The 21,483-nt window shown below is 43.6% G+C and overlaps 1 protein-coding gene across 5 annotated transcripts in view; it reads left to right on the forward strand.

Moving 5' to 3' along the window:
• The first annotated feature begins 6,138 nt into the window (after nt 1-6,138).
• ST7 (suppression of tumorigenicity 7) overlaps nt 6,139-21,483 on the forward strand; it is a 152,173-nt gene continuing 136,828 nt past the window's right edge. Inside the window, exons 1-2 of one of the 5 annotated variants that reach the window (XM_054188782.1) lie at nt 6,432-6,483; nt 11,515-14,448. In XM_054188782.1, the coding sequence (XP_054044757.1) occupies nt 14,289-14,448 (160 nt within the window). In that variant the 5' untranslated portion in view covers nt 6,432-6,483; nt 11,515-14,288. The other 4 variants (XM_054188787.1, XM_054188785.1, XM_054188783.1 and 1 more) reach the window with 4 other exon arrangements.

Below are 21,483 nucleotides of genomic sequence, written 5' to 3' on the forward strand. Positions count from 1 at the left end.
TGTTCTGGAGCTCAGGAGCCAAATCTAGCTGGGATATAAGGAATTTGTGCGCGATTTGGATGCTACCTGCTTCCATGGCAGAAGAGGTGCTGCTTGCTCCATCCCCGTCTGCCTGCAGTCAGAGCTGTTCTTATCCTCCGCGGTAGTTGCCAGTCTCAAGCAGCAATAATTATCTGTACGTGACCCCGTGCTGCCACTGCTCAATTGCCTTTGTCTGAATTTCTGGAGATATAAGTAAAATGTAACTGTCAGTGGATTTCTGTGTTTCTACCGATATGGAGCTGTGAAAGATGCTGTGTTGACAAATGATAGGGGAAAATAAACTGTGCTCTGCTAATTGCAGATTTCAGAGGAGAGGAGCTGGGACCTTTTTCTCTCTTAGAAAGTTGGGGTTTTTTTTATTAAATATGGTATCAGTGCTCAGCAAATTATAGAATCATAAAATTTCCTAGGTTGGAAGGGACCTTTCAGATCATCTAGTCCAACCATCAACCTAACTCTGACAAAAACCATCACTAAACCATATCACTAAGCACTATGTCTACACTTTTTTTAAATACTCCCAGGGATGATGATTCAACCACTTCCCTGGGCAGCCTGTTCCAATGCTTAATAACCCTTTCAGTGTAAAAATTTTTCCTAATATCCAGTCTAAGCCTCCCCTGGCGCAACTTGAGGCCGTTTCCTCTTGTCCTGTCACTTCTTACTTGGCAGAAGAGACTGATCCCCACCTGGCTACAGCCTCCTGTCAGGTAGTTGTAGAGAGCGATAAGGTCTCCCCTCAGCCTCCTTTTCTCCAGGCTGAACAACCCCAGCTCCCTCAGCTGCTCCTCACAAGACTTGTGCTCCAGACCCCTCACCAGCTTCACTGCCCTTCTCTGGACCCACTCCAGCACCTCAGTGTCTGTCTTGTAGTGAGGGGCGAGTTTGACCATTCTCAACGTTCGTTTTCCTAAGAAAAAAAAAGGACAAGATACCAAACAGCAAAAAAATTCCATGTCTTCTCCATCCCACAAATGCATCTCCTTTAAAAAAAAAAAAAAAAAAAAGCAGCAGATTTACTGTTTGGCTGCAGCCCAAGGCATGGATGTGGGGAGCTGAGCCCTTGTCCTATTCCTCGACCTAAACGAGGGAGGGAGAAGCCAGCGCTGGTTTCCTCCAGGCTTTTCGCCATCTGTCTCTGCCTCCCCGCTTCTCCCACAGCCTTGTTTGCCTCCCGTGACGTCGAGAACATGTGTGGATGCAGATGCCAGACTCCGACTCGCCGAGAACTCTTTTCTTGACCGGGGGCCAACCTCGCAGCTCGCGTGATTCCTTTAGGAATCCTAAGCACGTACCACCTTGTACAAATACTGACGTGTCCTGGTCCACCACCTGATTTTTATACAGGATCTTCCTAAAATGCCTCAATGAATGCGTGTGGCCACCTACTTCATAAAAATATGTAAGAGCTACTGAGGGATATTTCCATGGATTAAAACAATAACAAAATAATACATTTCAATGTGCGTTAGCAATGGTGTGTGTGCGGGATGGGGCACTCTGCCCCACACTGACACCTAAGCGTGCTGATGGTCAGGGTGGAATTCCCGTCTCGTTTTTGGGGAGAAAAGTCATTTGTTAGGCAAAAAAGCAAAAGAAGAAAACAGGTTTGGGATTTTTTTGTTTTGTTTTGTTTTTTCGGGGGGGGGGGGGGAAGGGGGTTGGGGGTGTGTGTGGTTCTTTTTTAAGATTTATTTCAAGCACTACCTGAAAATACTGAAACACTGCCCTGAGTTGCAACAACTATTTGGCAACACCTTTCTTTGCCCCGTCTTTGCATTGACATCTGATTCTTAACTGAGCCAGGTCTAACTCAGTTTTTGTGACTTGTCTTGCAGTTTTAGGCAGCTTGTTGGCTGATTTCCTTGTCAGTAAAGATCTTAAAATGAACTTTCAGGCGCTCTTTCCTCCCTCCCCTACAACTGCCCAGACACGTTCTACGTCACCCCATTTTCTGGCAGAGTCCCCATGGCTTTGGACAACCCCGTGGGTTTAGGGGAGTCTGCCTGCTCGTTTTCTCCATCCTCCTCCGGTTTAAGCGGATCTCTGGGAATCTGAAGATTCAGCTCCCTCAAACTCAGCTCTCCTGCTTTCTGAACCGATAAAACAGGCGAAGCTTCATCCCCACGTTCCCACCTTCACACTGCTCTGGAAGTCACAAGGAAGACAATTTTTGAATGTTGTTGTTTTTAATTTTGAGAAGCGGTGCTGGAGGCATGTGAATGCTTATTTGACTTTTCCTCATTAGTAATGGTGGCATATCTTTAAATGTTACTGTCTTCCTTTAAACTGAAGAATATTCCTGTAACAGCCTCACTTTTGAGATGGGGAACAGAAACTTCAGCCTGGGCACGCTGCTCAGAAGTCTGTAGTTGCATGCTTTTGAAACATCTTTGTTTTCCTGTAAATACATTGATTACATTGTAAATTAGGCATGAATTTTTATTTCTGTCTTTCTTAGCATATTTTCAGTTCTCCGGACTGTGGCTAAGGACAGTGTGCTTTAGCCAAAAACAGATTTTTGGCATGTGTTTAAGCCCATTTTATTCAGACTTCGGTATGTCTGAGAAGTGCTGGGTAGGGGATGCCGTGAACTCTGCCCCAGTGCTTCCCCTCCCATCCGCACGCTGTTTCTCACCATCACCGGCTGCAGTTTAGACTGCCATCTCCAGTTCATCCCTGATATTGTTTAATACGCGTCTGATCTGTTTAATAGGTGCACTGTATGCATATGTATTTATATGTATATAGATACACGTGTAGATAGACACATATGTATATCTAGTGTTGAATGTGTATCCAGATTAACAGGTGTTAGGTGTAACGCTGCTCAGCTGGATTCAATGACTAACCGGGTATCAGCTGAAGGTCAGGGGTTTGTCTGGCTCCTTTGAACCACGCTGACAAGGTTTCCCAGCACTCACAGATGTCTGGAGCCCATGTGGGTCTTGTTCGTGCCCCTTCTGAACGTCCTGGAGGAATGCGCCTGGCCATCTCTCCGCTGCCAAGAAACCCGACGCAATCTTATTTTATAGCAGGGCTCCAAGGGGATTGTACGTTATAGGCCTAGAAAAAGTTATTGATTTCTGAAATGTTCAGACGGAAGATATTTTGAGGTTTATTTTCTTAAAAAAAAAAGAAGATTTAAAACCCCACTACTTTGGCCCTGGGCCCTTAGAAAGATGGAGTGGACAGACTTCTCACACTCGACTTTTGCTGCACAGCGGTCGTGTCTTTTCCTGCTTACTTGCCAGGACCCAAGTTCAAGAGCGTTTCTTTCTTCTGGAAAAAACCGATAACTTCACTGTGCCTCATGTTCAGCAACTGTCATTGCTTCTACTTCCTGATTTCGTTTAGCACAGTCATCAACAGTCGTATAAGAAACAAGGAACCCCGAACTTGGTTCATGGCAAACAAATTAGTAGCGTTTGCACTTATAAGGTATTTTGAGGTAGGAACCGGGATACCTGAGGGGTTGTGTGAGAAAACACTTAAATAAGTGAGGTAATTGAGTGGCAAATCTTAGCAGAAAGATAAGACTCTTTTCAAAATTATTTTTGTCCAGCGATCACTTCAGCTGTATTCTGTTATGCCTTGACTTAGCAAATGAGCGCCACGAGCCAGACGACAATAAAATCGGGTCTTTTCATAGTATTGAACAGTTTGCTTCTTTCACCTGTGAAATTCATCATTTAAGGCTTTGTATTAATACTTGGCGCTCCTTTTTAACAGAATTGAAAGAGGAGAGAGAGTTTGTGTTGAACAGAGCCTGAACTGCGAACTTGGCTTGAATGTCAGCTCAGGCGCTTCTTTCATAGGGACAACAGAAATGTCATTTGTCATCTGAGCGCACCAAACTAGCCATGAATCAAGATATCGTAACAGCTAATTGCTCTTCATCTCATGCAAACATTTGGATTTGGACACATGCTTTTTCTTTCTTGGTATTATTGTTGTTGTTGTTGTTATTACTATTACTACTATCATCCTCAACAACTTCTGTGTGTAGCACCAAATGGGAACTCCATTGGAGTGCGCTACTGGGAGCCTGAAGAGCTGGACTCTGCTGGGGGCTTGGATTTTAAACACTTTATGCTCGCTGTAAAAACACTGGAGATCCAGGATCGAAATGCATAAAATTACTGCAAAATATTAATAACTGCTTTAATTCCAGGGGAAGAAGAAACAGCGGGGCTTAAAGGAAGAAAGGCATAAAATGAATAACTGTGCTTTAAGTGGGCACAGTTCACAGTGTTTTGATCTTCTGGTAATAACAGGGGATATAAAGAAAGCACAGCTGAAGAAACGAACACAGGCCACTCCAGTCTTTCAATTAAAGACAGCTTAGCACAATGAAAAGTTGTTTATGAAAAGAAATTTTTAAAAAGTCCCATACATCACCCCTGTCTTTCATACACAAAAGGAACTGATCATAGTTTTATAATATAAGCAATAATATTCTGAAAATTAAAATATGTAGAGGAAAATTTATAAAAGTGAAAAAATTTCTTAGCGTTTTGTTTTTTTTCACTAATACATAAGAGAGCGTGAGATGAATATTTTGATTTATAAATAACTGCATGATGGAATAATGTTGAATTTTTCAGATGCAACTAATGCGTTAAGTATTTCTTCCCTTTATAACTGGAAGGGGAAGCTGAAATATTTGAAATGTGGTTTTCCCTGGTGTGTAATTAAACTATAAATGACCTTTTTGTAGTTAAAGGCTGTCTGTATGTTCTAATTTTAAAAGTTTTGTGATGTATTAGAAGGGAAAACTTCTGTCATTCTCGCACCAATATTCCAATATAGGGACCGTGGTCCCTTAATCGGCAGATCCCGCCACCTTTGATTGCACAAGACACAGCCAGCTCCAAGTTTCTCCGTCCAGCTTCAAGTCCCATAGCACGGTCTGGAAGAAGAAATTTGTGAATCTTGGTGCTTTTGCCTCTATATGAGAAGGTATCAATTTGTACAAGTACAGATTTATTTTGGTTTAATGTCTTTAGATATTGTAAACATTCTGGAAAAGCTACTGTGTTTTTTCTCCATGATGACCTTTTCGTTATTAGACTAGAAAATCCCAGGACATGGTGGCTATTACCAGTTGGAAAAGTTCTCAAGGATTTTTTCTTCTTTTGGTACTGCTTAAGAAATACCTTAAAATGCTGGAAAGTATTGTCCCACTCAATACAGATTGTGGAAACACAGGAGCGAGATCCAAACAAATTGTGATATACATTGCCCGACTACTTATGTTTGTAACCCGTGTGGCATCAAAAACCGCGGGGCGCAGTTGCGTTAACCGGCCTCTGAATTTTTGTCACATTCTGTTGACAAGTCTTGTCTCATGAAGAAATGCCTCACCGAGAGAGTCTCGGAAGAAGAAAAATGCATTTCACAAAAGTACAATGTTGTGACTTGATGATTAGGTGTTATTGATGCTATTTTAGTGACACACACTTCGTTCTTGTGCCATAAAGTACTTTCCAAGACGGGATCTGGGGGGAGAGTTTTACAGTTCAGGACTGTGCTGGGCATTGCACACGCAAATCCACATAAGCAAACGGTTGTTTTATACCTCTGATGTTATCCCAGCAAGATACTCAGGCAAACAGCAAAAACCCCCCAAAAAACCCAAAACAAACCAAACATACTTCGTGAGACCTTTTTAGGCTTGAAGTCCTGTCACACGGTGAAAAAAAGAACGCCGGAAATTCTTGTTCGAAATCGTAAAGGCGTGGAAAAAAAAAGCTGCATGGGCTTTTTAAAAAAAAAAAAAAAAAGAAAAATTAATTTCTTTTTTTCCTCCCCTCCTCTTGCCCGCAGCCTCTCGCTGCTGTTTCCCCGCCGTTTCATCATGCAGCTGCCGGGAGCGGGGGCCGAGTCCGGCCTTTTGGGGGTGGCAGGACTGGAGCACGTCGTGCGTGTGTGTTTGTGTGTGTCTGTCTGTCCCCTCCTTCGGCTTTGCCTAAGACCCGCTTTTTTTTTTTTTTTTTCGGCCTTTGCACCCGAGGGGGGAGCCCCGCGGGAGTCCATTTTAGGCGGGCGGGCCGGTGCCGGCCGTGGGCGGTCTCGAACCCGCGTCCCGGCCGCGCCCCCGCGGCGGGCGGTGCGAGGGGCGGGAATCATCCCCACGAATACACAACGCTGAGAGGTTGTGGCAGTAGAGAGCCGAGTTTGGGTTGGGTTTGTATTATTTTCTTTTTTTTTATTATTATTTTATTTTATTTTATTCCCCCCACACACACACTCTCTCCTCCACAAAAAAAAAAAAAAACACCAAAAACATGGCTGAAGCCGGGACGGGCTTTTTGGAACAGCTGAAGTCGTGCATCGTCTGGTCCTGGACTTATCTCTGGACGCTGTGGTTCTTCATCATGCTCTTCCTGGTCTACATCTTAAGGGTGCCCCTGAAGATTAATGACAATTTAACCACAGGTAGGACGGGATTATCCCCCCCCCGCTCCATGTCCTCCCCCCCCGCGGGCAGCCCGACGACCCCTTCCCCCGGGGGGCGTCCGCCCCCCGGGGGAAGGGGTCGTCGGGCTGCCCGCGGGGGGGGAAGAACACCCTTGTCCTCCCCCCTCAGATGCCGGCTCTGTCGAGGGAGCGTGGGTTTTCCCTTCCCCGAAACATCCAGGGGGGATCCCCGGGGCTTCCCCCCGCACCCCGTTGCTTGCTGGTCCTTGAAGGTCCAGAGATAGCTCAGCTCGAGTTTCCTCCTTGGGAGTTGTGCCGCAGAAGTTGGGGGGGGGGGGGGGGGGAACCCGGTGTCACCCCAGTGCTTTTTTTTGTGTGTGTGTGTGTGTTGGCGGGTTAAGAGAAATGAGCTGCTGCCGGTGGTGTAAGCGCTTCTCTCCTGCCCGCTGGAGTTGAGCTGCCGGAGGGATGCTGCGATGTCCTTCTGCTGGGGTGTAAGGGCGGTGGTGGCACTCGGAGGAGCTCCTCGGGCTCCTCTTGTGTCCTGCCAGAAGAGGTAAAGGAGTCAAGATGACTTCAGGAGTTGAGGGCGAGCTGTGGCCGTGGCCCAGCTTGCTCTTCTCTGGAGTTGTTATTTCATGCCGGACTTTTCCTAAAGGAGTCAACGTAGTGATTTTTGACTAGCAGGCTCTTTGAGGGAAAAAACAAACAAAACCAAACCACGTTTAATTTTCAAGTAGTGACTTGAACTGTTTATCCTGGTTTTACTGTGTAAACGATAGGAAGGAATTCTTCACTATGACGGTGGTGAGGCACTGGCACACGTTGCCCAGGGAAGCTGCGGATGCCCCATCCCTGGAAGTGTCCAAGGCCAGGCTGGATGGGGCTTTGAGCAGCCTGGTCTAGTGGGAGGTGTCCCTGCCCATGGCAGGGGGTTGGAACTAGATGATCTTTAAGGTCCCTTCCAACCCAAACCATTCTATGATAAATAGAAAAACTGCTAGTTCCCCCCACAATGCCCTGCTTTTTCTGTACTTTTGAGAATGACCGAGGATTTCAGGGGCTTGGGCAAAAATATGCAGCTTGTTCAATTCACGAGCCTAAGTCAGGAGCAACCAAAAGTAATTTACATCTCGTCTGCGCCTGGTCTCGGTTCATTTCCATAACAGGCTTATCTTTGATGTCGACGGAGTAAGTGTGTAAATACAGACCCAGTTGCAGGGCAGTTCGTTCTTTCTGGGAGCTTTCTTAGGAGCGGGTGGCATGTGTGTGTTTGAGGGATTCCAAAGGAGAATTGTCTTTGTGGAAAATTCTTTGTTTCTTTGAAGCGTAAAAAAGGACCTCAGTTATTATGGGGAATATGCTTGTATTCGGGGAGTACATGGAGTGGAATTAATACCTTTTCTTGTACAATTTATGTTATACTCAAGCATTATTTTTTTTTAACAGGATTAAAACTTTTATTGTGCATGTGATAAAAATAAGATATCGGCTTATTCTTCTGCAGGATAACAAGTAGTAAGGGTACGAGTTTGGTGGAAGATTATCACTGTTGCAGTGGACTTTGCTTTGACTGTTAAGGCTCAGTAAGGTACTATGTCACTGCTATACTGAATCAGCAGTAACTTACGTCGTGTTAGCCACTCTGAATCGGGCAGTTATGTCTTTCTCTTGAAATTGCTTATTCTTCCTTCCTATCTACTGTGATCATTTTATTCCCTTCCCCTGAAGAAGGCGGTTTGTTTTGGGGGCAGACGAGCCGTAACCCACGCGGCATCCCTGCTGCTGGGAAGCCGAACCTTATCTGGGTGCTCTTTGCCCGTCTTTCTGGCCTGTTCTCATTTGATAAGCCTTTGGCGAATCCAGCATCAAAGAATAATTAAAAAAAAAAATAAGAAAAAGATTCAGCATGCTGCAATTTTCACTTCAAGCGTAAGCGCAATTAAAACTGACTTTTAAATACAATTTTGGTCAGATTTTCTCCATACGTCTTCGAACAAGTATCCTGTTTCTTTTGACGTTGCTGCACGCTGATTAGAGCAGGATGTAATTCTTGTTGCTTGATTCTTAATAATTTATGTAGTGCATATGTCCCAGGTAAACATTGCAGGCCACGCTTGTCAAGCAAAAACGTCAGAATGCTTTATATTATCATTTTCACTGTTGGAAAAAAATGGCAGGCATCCATCTGAGACCTAATCAAACCCCTCTGATTTTTTTTCCTGAATTTGAACTAATTTGAATTAGTAATTTGAACTAATTTGAATTTTTTGAGCTAATTCTTGCTGCACTTTCTCATTTGAAATGTTACTCCGTCCGTCTTCAGCTGAGTCATCTTGGTTTTCGTTGAAACATCCCAAAATGCAAGTAAAATGACAGCATGAGATCTGTAAACGGGAGAGGTTTTCACAGCTGTGTGTTCTAAGCATCGAGGGGGTTAAAAAGACTGAAGAAATTACCAGTAAATCCCAAAGTGTGTGATGAAAATGAGTTACCAAGGGAGAACAATAGGCACAATATGGCCTTTATGCATCATCTGTTCCTAAATGGGGTTTATTAAAAAATCAGCACTGGCAATAACATGAGGGGTTTTTTGCTTTGTTTTTCAAAGCTTTTGTGAATGGATTAAAACTGATCTGATTTAGTGCGGATTTTTTTTCCCCAATCGATCACACAGTGGGCTACTGTCACTGGTTTAAGGTTGATCATAAAGTACCACAGAAAATGGCCCCAGATGTGATACTAATCAAATGGATCTCAGTGATGGGAAAATAATAGTATAAATGTTGCTACTAAAACTTCTGCATGACGTAAAGAAATAATAAGGTGATTAAAAACAGTGACTGGGCATTTTCCCAGAACAAGCTGGATCTGCTGGTGAGTTGAGGTCAAACAAACTGGTTTTCAGTACCTACCAGACGCGGGCTTAGACAGCCAGTGAGAGAAATGCGGTTCCGCAGGTGTGATGTGCACTCCAATGAAATAGGGTTTTAAAAAGACTTTAGGTATTTAGATCAAACACCTGAACCTGAGTTGACAGAGGGCCGCTGTGATATGAAGGACGAGTGTGGCATGTAAGGCAGAGTAACCTACCAGAGGGACTGGCACTTCCTACTGCAGGGCGAGTTTGTTTTTCCATGCCTGAAGTCAATATTTTTAAAAGGAAGTTGAAAAGCTGGAGAAGATAGTGGAAAAACGATTTGAGGGCTGGAGAGAAGCATCAGAATAAGAGATTTCGCTTGGGAGACGACTGGATTACAGTAAGGAGGTATTGTCATGGGGGAGAAATAAATGTCCTTTTAATCATGAAAGGAATAATAAGAACAGATGACTAGAAGCAGAGGGCAAACTCAATTTAGTCATTATTAGGCATTAATTTTTAATGAACTGTGGATCAGCTGCTATCGGAACCTTTGGGTTTTCCCATGTCTGAAAGTCTTTAAATCGTATGGCGAAATAGGAGTCACTGGTGTTCAGACAGCCTGAAATCTGGGGGTTGGAACTAGATGATCTTTAAGGTCCCTTCTAACCCAGACCATTCTATGATTCTGTGATAAATTGGTTTTCGGTGGGGCCGTGGGCTGGGCGACGACGGCCGTCAGAGTAATTACGGGTGGTTTCACTAAGCCCAGTGGTCACTTCTAGGGGTAAGTTTTATTAAGATGAAGTGTGGGGCTTCTCTTTTCCCCCCTCTTTTGGTGTTGTACGGATGTGCACGCCCCCAGCATTTGGTAGCTGTGGTAGTGCAAGCCCGTCACCCCGTGTGTCTCACTGGGCTTCCAGGCTTGAACGGTCTCGCAGCCTGGGGCAAGCGTAATTTCAGTATCTTCAGTGGACTAGATTCCTGTGGTATCCTCAAAGGGAGAGCTAGTCTGTCATATAGAAATATTCACGTTAAATCTGATTTTGGTGTTTCATGGGGTTGGTTTTTTTCCATTTTGTTGAAGCTTGACATACAAATGAAATCATAAAATCCTTTATGAATAGGGGCATTTGAACTATTATAACACTACCACACCATTAGCCAGGAAGCAAGAGAAGAGACTTAATAGGTCAGGCTAAAATATTGAATACAGAATAAGTAGTTCAGGAAGCGGATGTTATCATTTTATTCCAAAATAATTAAAATAAACTTCATTATTTTATATAACAAGCTTTATTTTCATCCCCTGTTGGCACTTGCACAGTTTCTGAATGCCACGTTAATCTGAACTAAGACACACCTCTTCTAAAAATGTGCAACCCTGCTTGTTTTTCCTGACATAACAGTTTGGCTTTCTATTCATATCCTAAGAAGGAGAGAGTCCCACAAATTAAACAGTTTCTGATGATTTTATTTATCCTTTCAAAGTGCAGCAGAAAGATGGATTTAATAATAATTAAGTACAATTGGCTAGTGATGAGGCAGACAGGAGGAAACCTTTGGGCTGACGAGGGTAGAGAAATCAGAAAAAATGATTTCCTAAAAGTGTGAATAATAAATATGTGGCTATAAGCTCCGTGTTGAATCTAGCTCGGTCAGTGTCTGTAGAATATTATTTCCTTTCAGTGGTACATCCCTCTTCAGCTGCACTGGAGCAAGGCCCCACACTGTTACCAGGTGAACATCTAGAGGAGGGAGGGTTAGAAACCTACAGCAGGAAAGAAAGCAAGTAGTGTTGTCCTCCCGGCCCCCGAAGTCAGCGAGTCCAGGAGAGCCACAGCTGGAGGAGGAAAACCACATTGCCTTGGTTAGGAGCTGGTGGTTCTGACAAAGTTGTGTTCTGGGGAACGCGGTGTTTTTCTTTTTTTTATTCTGACGTTCCTACTGAATATTTACCTAGGATCTTAATTAATGTGGGATTTGTGACCATGTAGGAGGCTTCTCTTAGAGCCCAGAGCCTGAAACACCGCACTCGGTGGTGGCCATCTGGAGCGGGGAAGAGAGAGGCTGATGTGTGGCACTGGACAAGGCCAGGTTACTCGCTCACAGTCAGGATTTGTGCGTGCACAGGCAGGAGGACGGAGCGGACGTGTTCCGAGTGTCTTCTTTCTTCCCTGTAAAATTAGGATAACAGCACTTCATCCACAACTCTGAAGACACAGAACTGAGGGGTTTCTGAGCAGCCGGATGCTATGGTGATCTGGTCCACCTCAGATGCGTTTACTGATGCGTGCATGGCACGGGCTTTGGTAAATAAAACGCTCAGACCACTTCTGTCTCACTGAACCCTCATTTTATGAAAAATCTCTGGTATTTAACTGTGCAAGAAAGCTGGGTGTGACTCCATAAGCAGAAATACTGAGGGAAATGAAGAGGTGGAGCATGCCTCTCGGGTTTAGGCTGTGCTGTCTTGGGGTGGTGGTTGGTTGCTGTCAGTGAAGCTCATCTCATCTTTCTGATCTTCCCTTTCTGGCCTTCCTGACCTTGCCGATCTATGCTGGGCACCGCTGCAGTGTGCTCCGATAGGTTGCAAAGTGGGAAATAAGTAACTACTTATTCCCATTGTCTCAAATTCAAGTAGCAGCAGCAAACATTCGCCTGTTATTAAAATTTAACTAACAGTCGCTTTTTTTTCTGCTGGCGACATTTGGCCATCTGGAGCTGCCTGTGCGTGGACCTACGGTGATAAACCACTCTTAGGACAGAAGGCTTCTTGTTGGTGTGGGGCTGGGACCAGACACCTGGGGGTTCGTCCTCCTTGGCCAGGGAGTGTGGCTGCTGGCATCTGTGCCATGTGCTTGGTTGCCGTAGGCACGGTGTGTGTCGCGGTGTGTGTGTTTGCTGCGATAGCATCTTGACAGCGCAGTCAGGAGGTGCCATTCCCCTTCATCAATTTAAGCCTGGGAAGCTAATCATGAGGGTTGGAAAACATTAACCTGATGAAGGCCAGGGAATTTCAAATGGATTAAAAATGAGTGAACAGCTTCTTTCTTTTGAGAAAAACTGAAGGACAGTTATTTTTACGTTTGTGGACTTGCTTGTGGTTGCTTGGCCTTCTATGAAAGTCATCTGCTGTCATGATGGGTTTCTCTGTAAGTGTCTGCTCTGTGAACCACAGAAGTGAGTGTGGTGATGTGACCACAGAAAACCTGGAGCAGAATTCCTATGCCACCAAAAGGGGATGGAGAAACTCGTAACTCCCTGCTAGTGCAGTATTGACTTCTTTTTTCTTTTTTTTTTTTTTTTTTCTGTATGAACTAAACAGTCGAAAGGAAAATTTTAAATACGTGACCACTTCTGCCAAGGTCATCAATAATTCTGCATATGGATTTCATAAAATAAACCATATCAGTTACATATAGATAGTTTGCCCACTGACACCAAATCACTTGTCTTTTAATTTTTGTGTTTCTCAGAATGTCAGGGAAGTCCTTTCTAAATATTTGAGTTTATTCTGAGTTTATTCTTCTGCAGTGCCTAATGGAATTAAACACTATTTTGTTTACTGTTAACCTCTGTCTTCAGCTGTATCAGTTATAGCACCGCCAAGCATTTGTAGCGCTGCTGAGCCTCCAGACGGGGTTTGGATGTTAGAGGTTTCTCTGGCCTGCTTTTTTGGGTTTGGCAAAAAATTAGTTGCTGCCTGGATATAGGCTAGTATTCAAGAGGTTATTGTACAGCAGATTTTAACCATTTTACGGACGTATTTTCAGCATGGTATGCTTGGAAATTCTCTCTTAAATTTTTCTGGAAAATAATATAATGTGCATGAAAGAAGCATGCCATTTTTGACAAGAGTCTTTATTGATGAAACTTGGGATTCTTGCAACAAAATGGGGGGGAAATCCCTAACAGAAATTGATAGATCATTTCCTGATGGACATAGAGTACAATGATACAGGAGGACATTTGTTTTCTACGAATTTTGACATTTCTTCATTGGTTTGAATTTTTTGATTTAGCTTAATTTTTCAATCAGCATCAAATGCAGGGAACTGAGTGAAGTTTGTAGCAGATGCTAGGTTTTCAGAAAGTACTTCTTTAAGAAACTGACTTTCACGCTAAAAAAGCTCTAGAAGATTTGCAGCCAATATTTCAGGGGAAATATGTAAGCCAGAGCCTTCAAAATAATATTTGATAAAATCTTGAGTGAGCTTACTGTAACACTGGCTGATATGCTACACGGAGTTGTACTGCCAGCTTCTAACTGAAGTCTAATGTCCTCCGTGTGCCGATGAAAATCTTAAGAAGTGCTCCTAAAACTGCGTATACGTAGTGGTATTTTCTCAAAGGATCCACTGAGTGCCCGGATAAATTTAGCACAAAAGAACATTAGCCGTTCACAGAGGTCGCAGGTCCTAATTGCGAGTGTCTGTGAAAATACTACAATTCTAAATTAAAAGGAAAGGAAAAATGTGAAATAGATTATTTTTTTTTTCCCCCGTGATTATTTTGTAAACAAAGCAAATGCAAAAATCTAGGTGCTAAATTTGCATTTGTGAAAGACGCAAGAAGTGCTAAGTGGTGTCAGTGCCTAAAGGACTGAAAAGAGAGAAATACATAATTCTGCACCAAATTTATGTACCTTAAGTGAAAGACAGAAGGATGGGATACCTGCCTGGAGAGCAACACCTAGCAGGAATTAGGAAGATGATGTTGGACAAAACAGGGGTTTTTGGGGGTGCCTGTGTTTTAAAATGGATTCTGAAAACTGCAGCATCTCTGAGAGGAATTACGCAGAATCTAGGAAAAATACATGGATAGCGTAAGGAAGCTCAAACCGTTCATCTAATCACAGAAAAGCTACAGAAGCAATTTGACAGTAGCTAAGGAAGAGTAAGAGCTTTAATCCAGTTGACAAACATATAGTGAGCTTCCTAAATATTTGGAGTTTAAATGCATGTGTTACACTTGGCAGAACTGGAGACAAATCATCTGTGGTCTGAAGAAGCAGCCTGGCTGTGAGACACGCTGCGTGCCGTGCCCTCGCTTCGATAGAAACCAAGAACTGAGAGGTGGTTGCTCACACTGTAAACTGTGTGATGGGAAGGAAATAGCAGGTACTAACGTAGCCTTTAATGTAGGGGAGACAAACCATAGAGGAGTGGGTGGCTGCAAGCTGAATCCAGAGGAATTCACATGGAAAGTATTTTTTTAATAGAGATTTTTGAAGATGTGTGCGTTTGGACCCGGCTGCTAGGGCAGGTGATGGTTTTACAGCTTTGGCTGTCATGGTATCAAGACCGTCAGTGTGATGAGGATTGCCAAGCTCAATAGAGGGGGAATGGGAATGGGAACGAAACCTAATGGCCTGTGATAAACAGGAGAGCTGCCTAGTAAAAACGCTATCATGCTGAGATTAAAAAAAAAAACCCAACACCCAGCTGGAAGCGATTGCTGACGGCGTGCAGGTGCGTTGTGCAAGCACGGCGGCTCCCATCGTCCCTGGATGTGCCAGGACTCTTGTGCACGTGCCAGAGTGCCGTCCCCACCAGTTCCAGGGTTTCTGCGTGCAGCTTGGTCAGCTGGCAAGCTCTGTGCTTAAGGGAGAGTTATTTGTCTTGTTGGCAAGAGGTAAAGCAAATAAAACCACCTAAGGGGTGACTTATGTTGGATGACCGAGCAGATTCTTCTGGACTTCAGTCTACAGCAATGAACATCCCTGTCAGAAAATGATGAAGATATTGTCCTTCGTGGGGCAAGTCAGGATTCAGCTGTCTTATAACAAGGCTAATTATTTAAGAAGTCGTTTTATATTTAACAAAATAAGCCCTTACTCCAGACATCTGTTGGTATGTTGAATACGACTGAGAGTTATGTTAAACTGTACAGGGAGAACCAAGGCACAGGGAAGTAAGACCCCAATCCTGCAAATCTTTAATGGCATGATTTACAAGCATACGTCCAGGGGTTTACTGCAAAGGTAATTAAGGGACAAGAATTCTTAATGACTGGGGCACAAACAGTTTACCAAGGTACTGCAGGAAGCCTATAGCAAAACAGGGGATAAAGTCCCCAGTATCTTCAGTCCAAAGGCAAAATTCCCTCTTGCAATTTGATGGTCGCATCTAAGTTTCGCCTTTTTTTACCGGAGCTACTTCAGGAACATATTTAGGGCATTTGTCAAAGAATTTAAGCTAAAACCTAGCTTGGTCCTGTGGTCAGACTGTGAGGTGCTGGTGGGGATGTTGCTCCTCCGTTGGCTGTTACAGGGGGTGTCTGAAGGCTCCTTCCACCTGTTTTTAAATTAGCTCTTTGTGGCGCTGGAGGCATCTATTGAAAGATTGTATTATAAACTCCAGCTCGTCCTCGTGTCTGTGAAGTGTCGTGTGGACCAGTGATGCTGTGTAAATACTAATGAGTGAAAGTTGCTTTGTAAACTCCCAGCACAGGCTAATTGGATTTTTTTGTGTGTGTGTTTCTTAGTTGGGCGCTGCAGAAGGGCAATCGATTTTAACACCGAGAACGCTAAGCTTAAGCAAGGATAATGCATTTAAAGACAAGAGTTAATGTCACACTTTCATCAGACAGAACAAACAAGTTGTTACTGTTAAGCCTGAGGAAAGGACCTAAATTCAAAGTCCAAATCAAAACTCGCCAGCTGCTGTGAGAAGACAAAGATTTATTATTGTGGAGTCTAAACTGAAGATTTATCACTGCGGTAGGGTCCATGCTTAAGTGATTAAGTACACTTGAATATACCAATTAGAAGGATGAAAGCTATAGGGCAAAAATGAAATTATTCTTCTGCACAGTGTGCCAACTGCAACCATGAGATTCAATTTCCAGCTCACTTTCTAGAAATAAACTTGGCTTATTAAATGTCAAGCCTGTTAGGTTGATATGTTAGGTCTTGTGCTTAGCCGCAAGACACTCAGAGATCAGATTTAAAGGACAAGAAATGTTATCGTCATTGTTGTTTTATTTTGTAAGACTGACATGCATTTCTCAAGAAAATGTGCTTGTAACCTGAGAGATCCGTAGATGTTGATCTTCACATAACTAAATGTTTTGATGGCACTGCCTGTATGTTTTATGCTGAGGACTGAAAATGGTTTACAGTATGGCTTGGTCTGGAGCGAGGTTATATGATCTACTAATGCACTTAATCTTCCATGTGAAATTTCTCTTGCTATTTTTAATTCCGAAGTGAACTTGATAGCATCATGCCCAGCTGGTATGTTTTATGCAAATCTCAGCTTAAAGTCCCGGACTAGTCATTTCCTCGGAGACAAGGTTAAACCAAGACCCCCTTAGGAGAGGGCATGCAGCTGGCCTGTCACACCCTGTGCAGGGGATGAGGGGACAGAGTGTCCCAACCTGTCTCACCCTGTGCAGGGGATGAGGGGACAGAGTGTCCCAAGTGCGACTGAAACCACTTCTCGAGCAGAAGCTGACTCTGTGCAGCAGCAGGATGCTGTGGCCGAGCTGACGAGCCCTACCTGTGGAGAGAAGGAGCTGAGGAGGTCTCATGGAGGGCTGCACTGATGCAGACCTACCGCTTTTAGGGGTAGAAGTGTCTCCTCGACAGAGGTTGACTTTGTGGATTTATCTGCCTGATAGGAGTAGGCTTCAGTACCGTGTTGCGTTGGCTGGTGTAGCAGTGTCTCCTGGTCCCTGTGTCCATCCATCCAGCTCTTTGGGTTAGGACAAAAGAGGAATGATAAAAGCACAGGAGAATTTCCTTAGCAGTAAATATTGCCCTACATACTCCTAACTTGGATTTCCCTCCAGAAAGCCTTGTCGACAGTCCATGGTTTTAAAGTGCTGAGCACAGCTGTGTTAGCAGCAGCCCCAGAAGCCATGTAGTCTTGGGGGGAATGCAAGCCATGAGGAGCTCTCGTTAGCTCCAGGACTGCCATGAGGAGCTCTCGTTAGCTCCAGGACTCATGAAGATGCCCAGACTGCAGGATTTGCCTAGACCTGGCAAGCGAGGATTTGGCCAGTGTTACAGTCGGGGGTGTTTTGTGGTTCTGTGGGAACCAGGGTTTTCACCCTTGATGTCCTAGCGTAGGGCCCTGCCTCTCGTGAGGAGCAGGTAGGAGCTGTGTTGTGTGGGACTAGAGGTGGATGGGGCTCTCTGGGTCCCTGACTCCAGTCCTCAGTCATATTTTACATTATCTTCCCATAAACCACTGCACTGGAAGATATTTCTGGAACCTGATAGCTCTGATGGTTAGTAACCTTGGTCTTACTCCAGCCCAGATGTAGTCATGGCTGGTGTGCACACATTTGCTCTCATGACAGCTCTCTCATTCAGAAACTGCACCACCGCCACAAGGACTGGTTCCCAGTGCCCTTACATGGGGTTTTCCCTCCCCATCCTCCCCTTGTGAGGTTGAGTCAGTTAGGCTGTCCTATCCTGCTCTGCTAAAACAGCTGGATGGCCTTGATCATACTAGTAATACTCTGCTCTTTCATTTTTTTTCATCCATTTCGTAATTGGGTAACCAGCGTTGTATGCTGTACCCAAAGGTAAGGCTTCATTAACTGCCTTATGTAGTGTAATTCATCTTTCTTGCCTTCCACTAGAGATATTTTGTGGTGTAGTCAAATGACTAAAATTTCTTTTTTTTGTGTCGGTACCTCCTTGGTGGTCGTAGCAGTATGTGGTCTATAGTAGATGTGGACCTGTCACACCAGCTGACCAGCTGCGAGCAGAAACCCTTCCGGCTCCCTTGCCCTTTGCACCATTAACTTTGATCCAGTTTCTCTGGCAGCTCCTACCAGCTGCCTTCTGGTTTTGGTAATGAAAATATTCAGTAAAGTTCAGTTGACAGCTCACGGGCTCTTCTCTTAGCCCAGTGCTCCCAGGCAAGCTGCAGGTTTCTCCATCTCTGCCAGTTCCTCCCTCTCTTCCTCACGTCTCCTATTTTAACTAACTTCCTATGGCACTGTCAAATACTTTACTGAAATCCAGACAGTTTAGAGCTACTCATTTTTCTTGGCTAGAAAACTAGCTATTTTTTAATAAAGAGACACATCTGTTTGGTCTGGCATGAATTATTTATTTTGTGTTTCATCCAATTTTTCATTTACCTCTGTTGCTTAATTTATTGTTATCTTTAAAATTCTGAAGTTTCACATAGTACTGCTTTGTCAGCAGTGCAGTAGGCTGGGTCTGTATATCAAATATAGAAATATGAGGTATTCTGGCATAGTATGGGGAGTTTCATCAGTTTATTAAAACTCTCTTGATGCTGGGCTTGGTTTTCAAATGCCACTTGTTTCAGTGAGGTGATTTATGCATATTCCCTTCGTCTCACACTCAGCCGTGTCTTGAACGTGTTAAGCTCTTTGAATTATACCTCTGTTTCTCCTGTCACAATATCTCTTTTCTTGCACTCACTTTTATATCTTTTTTCCTCCACATTCGACAGTTTTGTTCCCATTCAAAAGCAAAGTAAGTGTTCACTTTGTTTTTGGGACTGCTGTATCCTATTTCTTACCTTGCTGTCTCATTTTTTATTTTGTTGAAGTAATCTTACTGGTTTACTGTGTTTATTTTGGTATATATATTAAGTGTTTTTATACAACTCTTAAGGTATAACTCTGACTTCTAGCAGATACAGTTTTATTTCTGTGCCTTTTGTCCTTGCCAAAGCAGATGGGAATGTTTGAACTTCTCAGGTCTTGGTGGGGTTACTTGTACAGGGCTGATGTTGCTTTGTATTAAAGCCTCAGCTGATAGATTGGTATCTACGAGGTAGAAATGGAATTTAACTTGCCATGGTTATTTTGAGAAGTCTGTGTTGCAATTCTGGCCTCCTTGAGGCAGATGGCAAAGCTCCTGCTGACTCTGATGAAATTACTGTGTTGCTCTGAGAGTTTTTTGACATTAGGTCCTGGTAGAAGAAGGTATTTAACATGGATGACTCCCAAAAACCCCCCAGCAATTTGAAATAAGTCTGCACATTTGCTGCCTTCCTGTGTTTGGAACATCATGGGTATCAAGAAACTGAGAACTGACAGCAGTGCAGGTTAGACAACATGAAATAAAGATCTTCAGTGAGTATCATGTGTTTAAAAAAAGCTGACTTGTCTAAACCTAAGCTGCGAAGTTTCTCAGGTGCTTTTATGTTTAAAGAGTTTTAATCAGTTATCTTCCCACACATTTTTTGAAGTTCTTGAAGTTGCAATATAAATTTTTGGGTTTACAAGGTATTTTAAGCTTTCTGACAATATGACAAATTTTACACGACATAAGTCAAACCCAGTAATTAGTAAATCACTCAGCTGAAAATTTTGGGTGCTTCAAGTACTATTCTACTGTCTTCTAAAACTCAGGTAGATCTTGGTAGATCCCAATTTTTCTGCAGGCCACATTCAAGCTGGCAATGACTGATTATGGAACAACACCCTTATTAGGCAACTTGTTTATTTAGGTACGGAATAATTATATAGTTCTGTCCCCCTTGTGTTTGACAGTCTAGGTCTGGAAGTGGTCTGTCAGTTGGGATGTCAGTGATGTGCAGGCCTAGTCAGCATTGTTTGCTGCTTTCCTTAGGCCAGCTAGTAATACAGGCTTGAAATAAATATCCTATAATATCTTCGTTACAGATCTGTCCTTGCCTAGGTAAGGTGGGATTCCTCTTAGTGGACGGCAGAAATGCGTGGGTTTGTACACCTCTATACGTTCCACTTTACCTCAGGGCCGTGAGGGGCCATTTTGTTTGTAGATGCAAACGAGACCAGCTGCCGCTCGGTTATTGTTCGGCGGTTCAGCAGCTCTAAATGCTGACCCAGCCTGGTTCATTGGGAGGGCGACTGCCACCCTGGGATCACCCAAGATGGTGGGATCTTGGGTCCTCTTATCCAGATTACGACCCCTTTGCATCTTTGCAGTGGACCCGTACAGCTTGGACTCAGAGCTACAGAGGGGGGTTGCTGGTTTAGCCCAGGGTGAACACTGGAGGCTTTCTTTGTTTAAAAACAACCAAGCTAACAACCCAGCACAGGGAGAATCCATGGAGAGCCTCTCTGGGCATTGAGCTCCCTCCCTTACATACACAACCCTCTGTAAACTGCCGTCATCCTCTCTCCAGCACGCATGCACGTGACCCTTCTGCACGGGCACAAAAATCAATAATAAACAGTAAATGAATAACGAAAGGCCTGCCAACCAAAATCTCCCTTGTTTAGTTTTGCGTTTCTTCTCCTTTTCTAATGTAATGTGACAGAGAAGCATTTAAGGGAGAAGGATGCCAGGAGCAATGAAGTTTTATGAAGCCTTTTCTCACAAAGGCCTTTGTTTTAGGAGCGAAGGGGCTGGTGGTGTTGGGGGGGAGGCGACATCCCCTCGCACGGCAGGCTGTGGCTGCGGTGGTCCTCGGCTTAGCCCTTCAGAAACTTTCTCCTTGCATAAGGATCAGAAACCCATTACGTTGATGGAGTAGGTAGGGATGTGTCTCATGTCAGGACAGCTCTCTGAATGTATTCTTATTTGTCTATGGAAGGAGTAGGATATAGCTGTGTCCTCACCAGCTGTACCTGAGCCCACCCTTTAACTAAGGGCTCTGTCCTCTTCCTTCCCCCCTCCCTCCTTAGATTTTTATCCGCCTTTGGTCTTTAAGGTGAGAATAAATCAGTTTTGAAAGTATCTTCTCTGTTCCGCTTTTTAGCATTACTTTATTTGGGGTATGTATTTTAAATGCACAGGCTGGAATTCTATCTACACGGCAGTGTTTTCAGAAGCACCCGTGGTATTTCATCACCTAGATGCTTGAGTCAGCCATCAGTTTACTTATTAACACGTGCTTATTTATATATTCTTTATAATAAGCATAGTAATATACCAGAAAGGGCTTTGCTAACTGTAAGAAAATCATTAAATATCTGATATACAATATAATATGTGCATCTACAATGGCACAATATCCTTTTACTCGTTTGTTAGTGCGATTCTGTGCTGTGTGTTGTAGATATTGCCTTTGCAGGAAGTTATGCTATCAGTTTGGAATAGAAGTTAATATTAATGAGAGATACGAGAACACCATAAAATAATAACAAACCAAAAATACATGCCAGTTCAAACAAGTTTGGTTACAATGTGTTTGCCTTCGGTGAGTGCTGTAGTTCAGCAAGAGGAACGTTGG

The sequence above is a fragment of the Rissa tridactyla genome, chromosome 1 (genome assembly GCF_028500815.1).
Source record: "Rissa tridactyla isolate bRisTri1 chromosome 1, bRisTri1.patW.cur.20221130, whole genome shotgun sequence".
Taxonomy (NCBI): domain Eukaryota; kingdom Metazoa; phylum Chordata; class Aves; order Charadriiformes; family Laridae; genus Rissa; species Rissa tridactyla.